Source organism: Ursus americanus, chromosome X (genome assembly GCF_024610735.1).
Source record: "Ursus americanus isolate L20-20 chromosome X, mUrsAme1.1.p, whole genome shotgun sequence".
NCBI lineage: Eukaryota > Metazoa > Chordata > Mammalia > Carnivora > Ursidae > Ursus > Ursus americanus.
The window spans coordinates 83,273,881-83,287,905 of record NC_142164.1 but is presented as its reverse complement, the minus strand read 5'-3'; the positions used below and the strand labels follow the sequence as shown (position 1 = coordinate 83,287,905).

The following is a 14,025-nucleotide window of genomic DNA, read 5'->3' as shown; positions in this document are numbered from 1 at the left end:
TCAATTAATATTTTAGGGTTCTGTTTTTTTCCTCAAATATTTGTTGCCTTTGGCTTTAAAAACTCCATATGGTAGGAAAATCAAAATGTGCAAATGCATGTCATTATTAACTTTGTTCAACATATATTATGTGGAATTGTAACCTTTTGGAGGAATGCTTAGGAAGAAATATTTACTGCGTATATACAAGGTGGACTATGTCTATATATACTTACATGTATTCATATGAATGCATTTATGTTTCTGAATCCTTCTACATATATAGTGACTCGAGTAAAGAAATTAGCTCCAGAAGCCTTCCAGGGAAACAATTTTCACTATTTTATGATACATATATCTGTTTCTTTCTCTTTTTTTAGAGTGCCCACTCTGTTCTTTTAAATTGCCAGGGAATAAGAATCCATATTTCCTCTTGTTTGTATTTTCTGATGCTTTGTGGAGTATCTAAAACATTGACTATGGAATAAGTTATTGGTATGAGAAACTTCTTTTTCTTCCCTTGTTTGGTTTCCTTGCCTTGGGCTCCTAAGTGTCAGGAGGAGGGGAAATATGGGTTTGCTCAGGCCTGCTGGAGAAGTTGATGGAAGAACAGGAATCTTTCATCCCATCATGTTACCCTGCTCAGACTTCTGGTCACTATCACATATGGCTGGGAAGCGCCTGGAGTTTGTATAAGTCCATGGCCTCTTGGCTTTACCTCATCTACATAAATAGTGAAAATAATAAGAAATATAACAACAATAACATTGTTGAACATCTGGTTTTTACTATACGCTAAGCTAAGCACTTTATATATTTTATTTTGTGTGATTGTCATAATAGCCCTACAAGTTTGACATTATTTTATCATAATATATGACTTTTGTCCTTGTTTTTTAGCTAGGAAAACTGAACCTTATAGAAATGAAGTAGTTCCCCAAAATCACTATGCGAATAAGTGGCAGAGAAAATAGGCTTGTGCGAGTCTATGGCCTGTACTCTTTACCACCATCCAGTATTGCCTCTGTGGCAGAAAACCATGGGTTTAGCTGAAATCTATCTTTGGTGTGGAATCTGGCTGTGCCTTTGTGCTGGGATCATCTCTTCCTTGGTTTCCCCTTCTAACCGGATGTGGTAGCTGTTGCACCAAGAACACACAATGCAGCATCTATTAGAATGACTGGTAATAGGGGCCCAGGAGCTATGAGGGTAAGTGAAGCATTTCATTGGCAGTCGGACTGCTCACAGCAGATGACAAAACTGAATTTGTAGAACCATTTACTTTCTAGAAAGGGATCTGCCATCCCTCTCAGTTGGAAAAGAAGAGCATTCAACTCCGCTGTGTCCCACCGAGTCAGTGCCTAGAATCTGTCGTTTGTTGGCTTATCAGTATCTTTCTTTCACTTTCCTAGGATTGTAGCCGAGAAGGTAAAGGACGTTCTGTATATGCGGCCCCGGAAGTACATCCGCTGCTCCAGCTCAGAAACCACAGAACCTGGCTATATCAACATCATGGAGTTGGCGGCATCTGTGTGTCGCTATGACCTAGACGACATGGACATCTTCTGGCTCCAGGAACTCAATCAAGATCTCGCAGAAATGGGTGAGTTGTTTTCCCACAAGTAAGTTGTTCCTTGGCTTGCCTCGTGATTTTTTTTAAGCTGTCAGGACCATTTAGCTTGCTTTTATCTTGTGGCTTCTTTTCTTTTCTGGCCTTTTCGTTTATTTTTCTCTTTGATCTTACCTTAATGAGGCATTTTTTGAAATGCATAAATATATTGAAATAGAGCAATAACATTTAAATCTAACCTTTTCTTTCCTCGTTCATGGTGAATAGCACAGATCAGGGTTGGCATGTGGGTTTCATGAGATTGTTTTCCAGTTCCAATTGTGAGAGTGGTCACGGCTGATGGCACTTCTGGTTAAGGAGGATTCTGAAGCTGGTTCCTGGCTCAGCCCTGAAAAGCACTCTGATCAGTGGGCCGGGCCAGGGGCAGCAGCACCTCTGCAGTCTCTGCTGGGTGGGGAGAAGCTCTGACTTCAGCAGGAGGCAGCACCCCTGCACCTGACAGGCCCGTGTGACCGGCATGCCTTCATGTGAGACTCGGGATCTTCCTGCCGGAAGAATGGCAGGCTTAGGGCAAAACATCCCCAAAGCGGTTCTTAGCGACCTCACTACCTTTAGTGAGTTCTGAAGTTGTCATGCAATTCTCAAAACTTAAATTAAGCAAAGGCAAACGAACAAAAAAATCTTGGAAGTAGACCTAATAATAGTTTTAAAGTAAATGTGTGCCCTCCAGTACCATACCGGCGATGCTGGGAGGTGCCAGGCTAAAAGGAAGCTCACTTTACTCTTACACACAGCTCTTTGGCCAGTCTTCAGTCTGAGCGATGTTTAGGTCCAAATGGTCCTATGAAACTGGGGGTGGTTCTTAAGTCTCCATATGTGATACGGAGAAGCATAGAATTGATGTCATTTTTGTTTGAATCACATTTGTACCTTGTTAGTACAAGAATCGGTGGTTTTACTTTTCTTCCCTCCCTCCCTTTTTTTCCCGTTTCTTTCTTTTGAGGTTGGTATCTGAATGCCTATGAATAAAAACAGAAAATTGTATTAAATCCAGTTTAGCGTGATGGTGGTAGTTATTCTGTCAGTAACCAGTACTTCTTATTTTTTTTTAAAACTTTTTGTTTTATGTCTTCTCTTACTCTGCCTTCTAAGAGGAGAGAAGGGAGGTTAACTTAGGATGCGAACCCAAAGGGAAGAGAATAAAAGACTGACGGGGGGGAAGTCAGAGTATGAGAGCACGATCAAGTGGACTGATGGCTCAGTGTGCAGTTGTGTTTATGAACCGTATGACAGCCGTACACACTATGATCGTTACAGGGCTCCCTTCAACATGCCACCACCTCAGGACAAGGTCCCTTTGGTATTTTGCAGTTAGTCCCCTTTGGCTGACTTTTTGTAATCTACTTTTTAATTTTAGAATAGTTATAGATTTACAGAAAAGTGTACATTTAATACAGTTGCCATGTGCCCCTCACAGTTTCAGTTTCCCCTAATGTTAATAGCATCTTACTTGACCGTGGTACATTTGTCAAAGCTAAGGGAGCCAGCACAGGTACATTACTATTAACCAACTTCTAGACTTTATTGGGATTTCACCAGTTTTTCCACTAATGGCCTTTTTCTGTTCCAGGATCCCATCCAGGACACCACATTGCATTTAGGCTTGGAGGAGTTTTAAAAGAGGATTGCTTTATCTCAAGTTTTACTCTTTAGAGTAAATGATACTGTAGTACGGCTCCTAAGAGCTTAAAATAAACTTTTAAAAACAACATTAAATTAAAAAATTAAAAAATTGAGTGCTTACTACATACTGGTCACCGTACTAAGCAGTGTACAAACATTACCTCATCTCAGCCTCACAAGACATCAGTGAGTTTGTATTGTCCTTATTTTATAGATAAAGAAACTAAGCCCTAAAGAGGATAAATAACCTGTCAGGGGTCAAGTTGGAATTTGAGTCCAAGTACTCTTATAACCAGACACTGTCCTCCTCCACTCCAGAAAAAAAAAAAATGTGTAATTTGTCTTGGCTGGAAAAATGAAACATACTGCCTGGGTAGTTTTTGCTTTCATAAGTATCTACAACACTAAAAGGGTAGTTTTTATATGGGATGCCAGAGTTTCTTCGTGTATCTTATATAACAAATGAAGTGGGATATTTGGGTGAATTTGTTTTGGATCATTTGCAGAATTATTCCTGAGTTTACAAGCTGTTAAATATGTATATGCTCTCACAAAATCATTAGTCCCCTAAAAAGAAATATGTTTAGTTGTTGCCTGTATCCACCATACGAATCTTTAGTTGGGTTTATTAAGTTTGGAAGACTAAGAAAAATTAGAAGTATAGAAGGAAAGGAAATAAAGAGGCAAAAAAAAGGTAATTTCAGAATTTGCAGTTAGACTTTTGTGGATGCTAATAGATTTCTTTCATATATAGTTGCCATTGGAAAATATGATTGGATATTTTTAGAAGTCAGATTTAAAAAACAAAGTATTTCATATGTATAATGACATACATAGTACCTAGAATTTTCTTTTATAACTTAATATCGTTTTGTATGAAAATTTTCTCATATAATCGTTAGATGTGCTCATTGGGATTAATATGCTAAAAATGAATTATTATTTATGTCCAAATAGTTATGTGATCCTAATTATCTTATTCTATAAATTGAAGTGTTCAAAATTATAAAGCTCAGTGAAAGTTCGCCCTCAGTGGGAATAAGAGAAAACAGAGATTTAGGAGGAGATTGGTTAGGATGTAGACAGAAAATTGAAACGGTCTTACAAGAAATGTGGTAAAATGTATTTCTCCTTTAACGTGTCAAGCACTAATATGTGATGATAGGTAAATATTAGAAAAGTTCTAGTAAAAGATTCTTTGAAATCTAGTTGTTTTAGATCAGGGGAGAGATGGTTTTATCTTTTAGAATCCCTCCATCCCTGCACTGGGCTCACAGTAGGTAATTTGGGAATGACAGCTGACTGATGGGTTGATTGATTGTTTGTATTTCTGTGCAGGTTGTGGGCCAGTTGATGAGAATCTTATGGAAAAGACAGTAGAAGTCCTGGAACGCCATTGCCATGAAAATATGAACCATGCTATTGAGACAGAGGAAGGGCTAGGCATAGAGTATGATGAAGATGTGATCTGTGATGTGTGCCGGTCTCCAGACAGTGAAGAAGGGAATGATATGGTGTTCTGTGATAAGTGTAACATCTGTGTGCATCAGGTTAGTGAGAGTGGAGACCGCCACCTCCCCACGGTCAGCCTTTCTGAAGCTCAGTGATGCTCTCCAGCACCCATATCTGGGTAGCAATTTGCATTTAATAAGGGTAAAAATAAAGATTTGGCCTGGCTGTTCTTCAGTAATTCCTTTAGAAACAGTACTTATGATTCCCCAAGGTGACTTACTTACTAACTTTACCCCAGGAGTTAAACCCAGATCTTTATTGTATCCCTTCATACTTAATGCCATTGAGTTTGCCTTGTTCAAGACTTTTATAGTCCCCTGGGGAGTCTCCTTGTTGCCTGCCTAGGAGTCTCTCCTCCACCTTCGAATCCCTGTTACATCATCAGGTTACACTCATGGTTAGTAACCTTGATGAGCTTATACTTCCTCCAGGTGGAAGTCCAGACTCTTTATCCTAGCACCCAGAGCCCTCTCCAGTTCTCCCGTTATATAACTCCCAGGAAGCTAAGTCCGCTCTGCTTTAAAGATCATACAGTTTTAGGACTGTAAAAGACCATCCCACTCCTCAGTTTTACAGATAATACCAGGAAAGATTAAGTGACTACCCAAGCCCTTACAGCTAGTTTGTCATCCTTTCTACCACAATGCCTTTTTAATTGAAGATGATGATGATGATGATGATATCAACATTCTTTTCAGCTCTTTCCTTTTCTTCCCCTCATAAGCCCTACGCTCCAGCAAAATAAGTTTACTTAAGGGGAAAGTGATGACTGTTCCTGTCACTGTCCTGTCTCCATGTTTTGGCCACACTCCAATTTAAAATGCTTTCTCCCACCTTCATCTATAAAAAATCTACAGAACTTCCAAGATTTGATTTAAATCTTTTCTTGAACTCCCCAACCCAAAGTAATTTTTCCCTCTTCTGAACCTGTTGTGTGTTTCATTTATCTCATTAATTTATCTAGCAAGTAGGTATGTGACACCATCCCATGTGCCAGGACTGTGCCACATGCTGAAGACACAGTCCGTGACGAAGAGGCAGACATGGTCTTTGCCCCCTGGGGTCATCAGAGTCTGGTACAGGGGCTACAAGGGTACTGCCCAGCTCGCACAGTAGGCCAGGTATTTTTGTAGCTGGAAGTCCATGCTGCTGTGAAAGTGCATGGGAGGGATGGGGATCACTGACAGCTTCTAAGAAGTAGCATCCAAGCTGAATCTAAACGCCACAAAGAACAGCAGGTTGTGTTCAGGCAGAGAGGAGAACCAGGCAGGCAGGGTAGTGAGAGCGGGCAAAGTATATCGGAGGCAACTCTGGAGCTGTTGAGAGCTGCAGAAGGTAGTGCGGTGGAGTAGAGGAGGATGGAGACTGAGCGCAGAGAGGGGTATGAGAGCCACAGGAGACGGGCCTTCGCTGACAGACTAAGGAACTTCGGTTTTGTCCTGTCAACCCTGAAGGCTATGAGTTGTATTTTAGAAAGATCATTCTGGCTACAAAATGACTAAAATGATTAGGTGATGCAGTGGAGCACCTGGCTGGCTCAGTCAGTAGAGCATGTGACTCTTGAGCTCGGGGTCATGAATTTGAGCTCCATGTTGGGCATAGAGATTACTTAAAATTTTTTAATAAATAAATAAAACAAATGACTAGGTAACGCAGGAGATTGAGAAAAAACGGGGCTTATGACTTTATTTTAATTGCCTGGGCCACCTAACCCAACCCTCTGTACTAGAAGGTACTCAGAATTCCTCTGTAACCAATTGGATCTTCTTCTTCATTTTACTTGTTTCGTTTAAAAGAGTGAACTTTGAAAAATTTATCATCACTCTACCAGTTGTTGGCATTAATGTCACACCTTTAGTGAAAGAGGAAATATCATTTAAGTATGAACTTAAATATTTGATAATACAGGTCCACAGTCCTTCCTCTACAATTCCAGAAATTTCAAAAGCTCTGAAAACTGCGAGGTTTTGCTTAAGTTTGACACCAGAACTGATTAGGGGCAGTACTAGAACTCACCCAAGATGAGGCTATTTATAGTCTTTATCCCATTTTGTATAAATGCTCATATAGTTTGCTAGAGAAATATTAATGTATTTGATAATATGGTACTGCCCCTGGTCCTATTGGGATTTAGGTAATATACCATGTATGTACTTACTACTTCCCTAAGATCTGAGCAGTTCTGAATTTCCTGATGTTTCTCACCCTAGGGTTTTCAGATAAATGATTGTAGGCTTGAAGGGAAAATAGTACAGAGGTCAGCGGTATATATTTTAAGTATCTGTCCTTCACAGTTGGGACCAAATATTAAGGAATTATTTTCAGATTCCTTGACTAAAAAATGAAATGTAGCTTAATAATTCTCCTCAAATATTATTTTATTTTTGAAAACATATCCAGTAATGACTATAAATGACGCGCTTTCCTCACGTAGAAAGTGATGACAGTGACACCTGACCAGGCCTTGCAGAATATAAGCTGGTATGTATTAAAACTGGATGTTGGTGCCACATAAAGTTTCATATAAAAGAGATTCTTCCAAAGTGAGTATGTTCACTTGACTTCTGAAGTGATACTTAGGTTAGAGCTCCCTCTGTTGACTGAAAAGTGACTTAAAATGATTTGGAGGATTTGGTTTACTCCTTAACAGAATCAGGGACACGTTGACATCTGTATTTATTACACATAACTTTCCTTTCTTACTGCCACCACATCATGTCAGATGTTTATTCCTGTGTGACTGTAACACACTTGTGTCAGTACTTTAGAAGAGAGGTTTACATCAATAGACTTGAGATTTTAACATTAAAAATGTGAAAATTGGGAGCATTCCAAGTCCCTTTGTATGTTGCATTCTTGGTTCTTAGCCCAGGTATTGAACACTCAAACTGAGGCCTAAATTAACTTGTCTTAAATACATGCTCATCGTTTTTTATACCTGCCATATATATGTTTGCCACTGAGTTTTAATAACCCCCTGAAATTATATGTAGAACATATGTCTATGCATGTGTAGAATTTTCTCAAGAGAGCCCACAGCCTTCATCATGTTGTGGTCTAGAAAAAACTGAGAACCACTGCTGTGACATACAAGTTACTATGATCCTATGACCATGAATAAGTCTACACAACAGCTCAGTAAATGATTTTCTGTCCAGTGGAAGGACCAGGAGATAAAGGGTATTCCTAGAACCACTGGTTTTTCTTCTGCTGGTCTGAAAGAGGTTCTGTTTTAGGAGGAAGTTTGCTTTCATTTCCTAGCAAACTTTCTGGACCTCAGAGAAAGAAAAGCTTTGAAGGTCAGGAACCTTATACAATGATGCCCTACTGTTGTTAGAGCAGCCTGGTTGGAGTTCGGCTTCAGTTCTTGACCTAAATTAATCTACTACCAAGCCGCCTATTTGATCTCAGCATAGAAAGCATTCCAGGGGCGCCTGGGTGGCACAGCGGTTAAGCGTCTGCCTTCGGCTCAGGGCGTGATCCCGGCGTTATGGGATCGAGCCCCACATCAGGCTCCTCCGCTATGAGCCTGCTTCTTCCTCTCCCACTCCCCCTGCTTGTATTCCCTCTCTCGCTGGCTGTCTCTATCTCTGTCGGATAAATAAATAAAATCTTTAAAAAAAAGAAAAAGAAAAAAAGAAAGCATTCCAGATAAACTGATGATAAAAGACCTATCCCCAATGACCTTACAGTCTCACTGAGGAGATGAAACATAACAGCCAAAGTAGAGAAGAACACATGTTGCCAAGCACGTACCTGGTGAGGGAAGCCGTGTTGAGTAGGGAGCAGGGGTCAGGAAGTGGAGCGGCACAAGGGGCTGTATGAACTGAGAAGGGAGGGGAGGAACATCAGGCTTTAGATCAGAAGCCCGCAGACTTTTTCTTCGAAAGGCCAGATAGTAAATATTTTAGACTTTGAGGGCCACATACAGTCTCTGTTACATATGCTTTTTTTTAAACATCACTCTAAAAATATGAAAACCATTCTTAGCTTGTTAGCCTTACAAAACAGGCCTCAAGTAGTAGTTTGCCAACCTGTGGTTTAGACGAGGGTGGGGGTGAGAACAGAAGGAATTTCTAGAGGGTTTGTTGCTGTGGAATGGAATGAAATCTTTGTTTTAGTAAGAAGAACATGGCAGCCACATAGAAGGAGGATTGAAGGTGTGAAGGGGGTGGAAGAGAATTTAGGAATAAATCAATCCAGGCATAACATGATAAGGACTTGGATGGATGGAGCAGTTGTGGTGGGGATGGAGAGGAAGGTCAGGGCCTAAGGCCGCTCCGTAGGGACGACTAGCCTGCCCCAGGGGTGGTAGATAAAGGGGAGTAGATAATACGAGTACAGGCATTTTGGATCTGGAAGCTGGGAAGTTTGTGGTGATATGGATAGTTTGGGAAAGGGGCCAGTTTGGGGGTAACATGATAGTAACTATTGGAACCCGAATCCGAGCCGTGTGTGAGCCTCCTGGGGTAGGCACAGAGTTTGAAGCTGCCTTGGAGAACCAGTCAGTGGTGGAAAGTGTACCAGGCCACGTGGGGAGCCAGGTGGCCCCCAGGTTTAGTCCTTAATGGTGGGAGTAGAGCAGTAAGGAGGGGAAAGATGGGCGAGATTGGAGGTAGTGAAAAGTAAATCTAGAATGTTTTCCAAACTAATCTCCCCTCCCCCCAGTGATTCATTTATTTGTCCAACTTCATTCCATGACGGATTTGAAGCAGCTTCCAGAACTCATTATGGAGTATTGTGATTAGTCTAATAGTCTATTCAATTCAGGGTTCATTCACAAGTCCCCTTTTCTTCAACCCAGGCAAGTAATTGCTGTGATTTGCTGAGTGCTTTTTATGCACCAGGCTCTGTTAGGCTCTTTAAACATTAGTTCGTGGGCTGCTCAGAAGCTTCATTCTGTGTCCTTCTTAACACTCTTTTCTTGATTACAACAGTGCATGACATGTACAAGTTATTCAATGAGTATATGACCAAGTATAATACATAATCATTGAAGAAACTTTAGAAAGCAGAGGCAAAAAAACAAACAAACAAAAAGTATATAATCCCCAAACTCAGACAACAGTTGGGCCAGCCTTTGTGTGTATTTCCTTCTGGTCTTATTCTTTTGTCCTTAAAGTCAGTTCTCATAGACAGACATGCTCATCTTAGAACAGATGCTGGAAGTTGCCTTTTCTTGAGTGTTTTAAAATTACTAAATCCCAGATCTGAGCTTGTTGGGCCTTATTTGCCTCTTTCTCCTAATAGCAGAGGATACTCTGTGACTGTGTGCCAGAGCAGACATCAGTCTTGGTGAGAAGATGCTAACCACTCTCCCCTCTCCTCCTCGTGCCTCCAGGCCTGCTACGGCATCCTCAAGGTCCCAGAAGGCAGCTGGCTGTGTCGTTCCTGTGTCCTGGGCATTCATCCGCAGTGTCTGTTGTGTCCAAAGAGAGGTGGGGCCATGAAAACTACCAGGACCGGGACTAAATGGGCTCATGTCAGCTGTGCCCTGTGGATTCCAGAGGTAAGAACTCATCCAGGCCTGTGAGCCCGTTTGCTCCAGAGGGCCCCTGTTTCCCACAGCATCAGGCCAGCCTGGGCTTCATGGAGATGCTTCATGCCTGCCCATGTTTCTGAGGTGATAGTGCTTCCACTTGAGCTCCCTCACATCCTTCTCGGATGCAGGTGAGCACGTAAGCCCGTGCGGATTGATTTATAGGTGGCGATACCGGTGCTACTGGATCGATTTGTATGAGAAGAGAGGCACAGAAGACCAGGATATGAGCAGATTTTTTTCAAGGTGAAACTTACCTTAAAATACCAAATAACGAAGGTCCAGTTTCATGACTTTTTACACCTATCTGTAACTACAACCCAGACCAAGACCTGGAACGCCCCAGAAGTGGACATAGAACACCCCAGAAGGATCCCTCATACCCACTTTCCAATCGCTATCTGGGTCTCTATTTACCATTGCGATTGCTATCACTATAGATTACCTTAGTCTGTTTTTGAACTTCATATAAATGAAATCATACAGTGCGCACTCTTTTTCTGTCTGCCTAGCACTCCATGTTGTAGTGTGTATCAACACGCATCCGTTTCTGTTGTTGAGTAATATGCTACTGTATGGATATACCATGATTTCTTTATCCATTCTTCGATGGGCATTTCAGTTGTTTCCAGTTTTAGGCTATTCCAGATAAAGTGAGCAATAGCTCTTTCACCCACTATGATGGTTGCCCTTTGATTTTTGAAGCTCTTTTCAGAGCTTAGACTCACTCAACGTTTGTCTAAGAGCTTCTTTATTCAAAACTCCATCCCTCATAATTTAATCTGGTCCTTCAGTTGCTGATATTTTATAAGGGGCTGTGTGCGCACTAAGTTGATTGAAGAGAGCTTCCAAACATTACTTGTCCTTACTTCTTATGGCTGCCTTTTTTTTTAACCCATTTGAACATCCCACTCACATCCTCTTTCCCCAGCCCCTCTCCAAGGCAGCAAATTTGTTAGGCAGTTTAACTGCAGGGCAAGAGCGACTTTAAAATTCAGTTCATGGGAGAGCTGATGATACTGTATCGGTTATTCATTCCCTTTTTAAAACTCCCCTGGCTTTATTCTTGTTAAAGGCAGTTCCAGGGGAGTTAACTGTCTAACAGTCGAGCTCAAGCTCACAGAGTTAAACTGTCCACGGTAAATACTATGGTGTTCTTATGGATAGAGAAGTAAGTGTTTTTAAAAATATTTGAGTAATGGTTTCTTTTTCATACCAAGAATGTCCAGCTTATAGACTGACATGACCTCTCAGGTTTCTGGCCTGAGAGTGACTAGTTTCCCGCAGCAAATGCTCCAGCTGATAGAGCAGGCTCTCTCAGAATAATGAATTTAGAACATGACAACTGAAGAGTCCTTTAGAAATAAAAGAAGCGGGGCGCCTGAGTGGCACAGTGGTTAAAGCGTCTGCCTTCGACTCAGGGCGTGATCCCGGCGTTCTGGGATTGAACCCCACATCAGGCTCCTCCGCTATGAGCCTGTTTCTTCCTCTCCCACTCCCCCTGCTTGTGTTCCCTCTCTCGCTGGCTGTCTCTATCTCTGTCAAATAAATAAATAAAATCTTTTAAAAAAAAGAAATAAAAGAAGCTTTCTTATGTATTGACTTTGTCTTAGGGTTTTTAGTGCCTTTTGGGTTGCTCAAGATCGCTCTGATCTCTCTACTGTTGGTTTCTTGTTGTGAGTAGAACTTGTGCTAGTTTAACTAGCTTTATTCAACAGTCCTTCCCTCTTTTTTAAAGTTGTGGCTCTCTTAGAAACTCACGTACACATTTGTAAGACAGGGGGAGAACACTTTTTACCAGAAGTTGCCTAACCCCTTATTTTCATATGGAAAAAAAAATGTTTTCCATCTTTTTTTAAAGCCTGCCTTCCTTTCAGTACTCTCCCAAAGACTGATTTCGCTTTGAGGCTACTTTGGCTGAAAGAGTAGAGCAAACTGTTAATAATTACATGATTTCAAAGACTGTGGTTTGAAAATGTTATCATCCTCATCCTTCCTGCTTATGTGCTGCAACCTCTTCATAACCCGGGTTGCTGCTACTTTCCCACAATATCCTGCTTCTTTGTAAGCTGAACTGAAAGGCTTGTCACTGCCTGTTTTTTATCCTTAGTTGATTAAATGACAAAACAAGGCATGTGGCACCATCTCTAACATATAATAGATGCTAGATTTTGTGAATTTTCATTCCTTTCCTTAGTGGCTGTCTTTGGCTCCTAAGTAAAGTGTAGATAGATATCTTGGGTTCATTAAGGTAACCGTGTTCCGTCTCCACTCCTGCCCTCTCGTTCTATATATGAATCATTTACATTACTGGAAATGATCAAAGGTCTGAGCAGTGGTTAGGGACAGGTTTTATTTATTCTTGGTTCCATAGTAACCTTAAGAGATGTGGCTCGTCTCATCGTTTTGATGTTCTGAGCTTCGCGTAATATTATTTGTGGTTTGCGAAAGGTACTTCTGGAATGCCTTGGTGCCTCTGCCTTATGGTGGTGTTTTATTTATAGGTCAGCATTGCTTGTCCGGAGAGGATGGAACCTATCACAAAGGTCTCCCACATCCCTCCCAGTCGCTGGGCCTTAGTCTGCAACCTGTGCAAGTTGAAGACTGGGGCTTGTATTCAGGTAAGTCACCAAGAGAAGTGGTGGAGTGGGCTACCCCTGAACTGGCCAGACTCCGCTTCCCAGTGAGAGCCGCCTCTTAACCGAAAGTTTACTCGGGAGGCCTCCCACTCACTCCTAGGGCTCTGCCATTGCACAGACCATTCCTGGAGCCATTTTTTAGACATTGCCCCTGGGCGCTTCAGCGTACTCTTTTCATCCGTAGTGGTAGTTAATTTCCATCCTTTGCTGTCAGATGTCTGATGAATTAGGTGAGTTCTGAAGCTAGATGATACCATCCTGGATGGAAACAAGCCATAACTCTAAAACAGCCAGGCCCGTGTTCCTGTGCAGCTCACCCAGTAACTATGGATGGACTCCGGTTCCAGGATGATTTAACCAATGACTTTGTTGCTGGACTGAGTACAAGTCATTTTGGTAGGGAAAGAAGCATCTAAATGTATAAATCCTGGTAGGTGGGTTTGGAAGTCATTCTCACAGACACGTTTGTTGTATACGGTGGTACAAGTGAAGTTTTCTGAGACGTCTGGGGTACAGGAATTGAGCTGCATGAAGTGGAAGTAGTAGCTGGTGCACTCGACGGCAGCAGTTGGGGGATGGCGGATGAGACTGGGAGAGGCCAGTTACCTCCGGCAAAGGCAGAAGGGTTGACCCTTCTACTCCCCAGGCCTCCTGCAGAGGAGCTACAGGTTGGTTAGAGTTAGATTTGCCTGCTAAGGTTCCTCACAGAAAAGGAGCCACATGATGTCATCACGTAGGAACAGTGGCTCTGGGTTTTTCCTGAGGTTTCCTGCTGTCTGGCTCATCTTGTAGATTTCTTGCTGCAGACCTGGGATCAGCCACTCCTCCAAGTAAACCTGGTTCTTCTACTGAGAAATAAAGAACACAATCTGAACCCCAAAGACCCTTTTAATTCTTTAAATTCATTTTTTACATCTGACAGAATTGGATACTTTGTCCTGCCTTTTTTTTTTTTTTTGACTTTTTTCTGCTGGTATTATTTAAGTACAGCAGTTACAAAGGACAACAATTTAAAGGAACACTAATCCCACGGAATCTACTACCTTCCCACATTGCCTGTTTAGGTTTTCCGAAGCTCTGTCCTGGTTGCTTCTCATATGTGA

General features: G+C 41.7%; 1 protein-coding gene across 2 annotated transcripts in view; it reads left to right on the top strand.

Annotated features, from left to right (window-relative positions):
• Positions 1–14,025, top strand: part of JADE3 (jade family PHD finger 3) — a 131,899-nt gene that overhangs the window by 101,742 nt on the left and 16,132 nt on the right. For both annotated transcript variants that reach the window (XM_045787436.2, XM_087860278.1), the window contains 4 exons: positions 1,392–1,582; positions 4,571–4,782; positions 10,086–10,253; positions 12,788–12,904. In XM_045787436.2, coding sequence (XP_045643392.1) covers positions 1,392–1,582; positions 4,571–4,782; positions 10,086–10,253; positions 12,788–12,904 — 688 coding nt within the window. The remainder of the gene's footprint in view (positions 1–1,391; positions 1,583–4,570; positions 4,783–10,085; positions 10,254–12,787; positions 12,905–14,025) is intronic.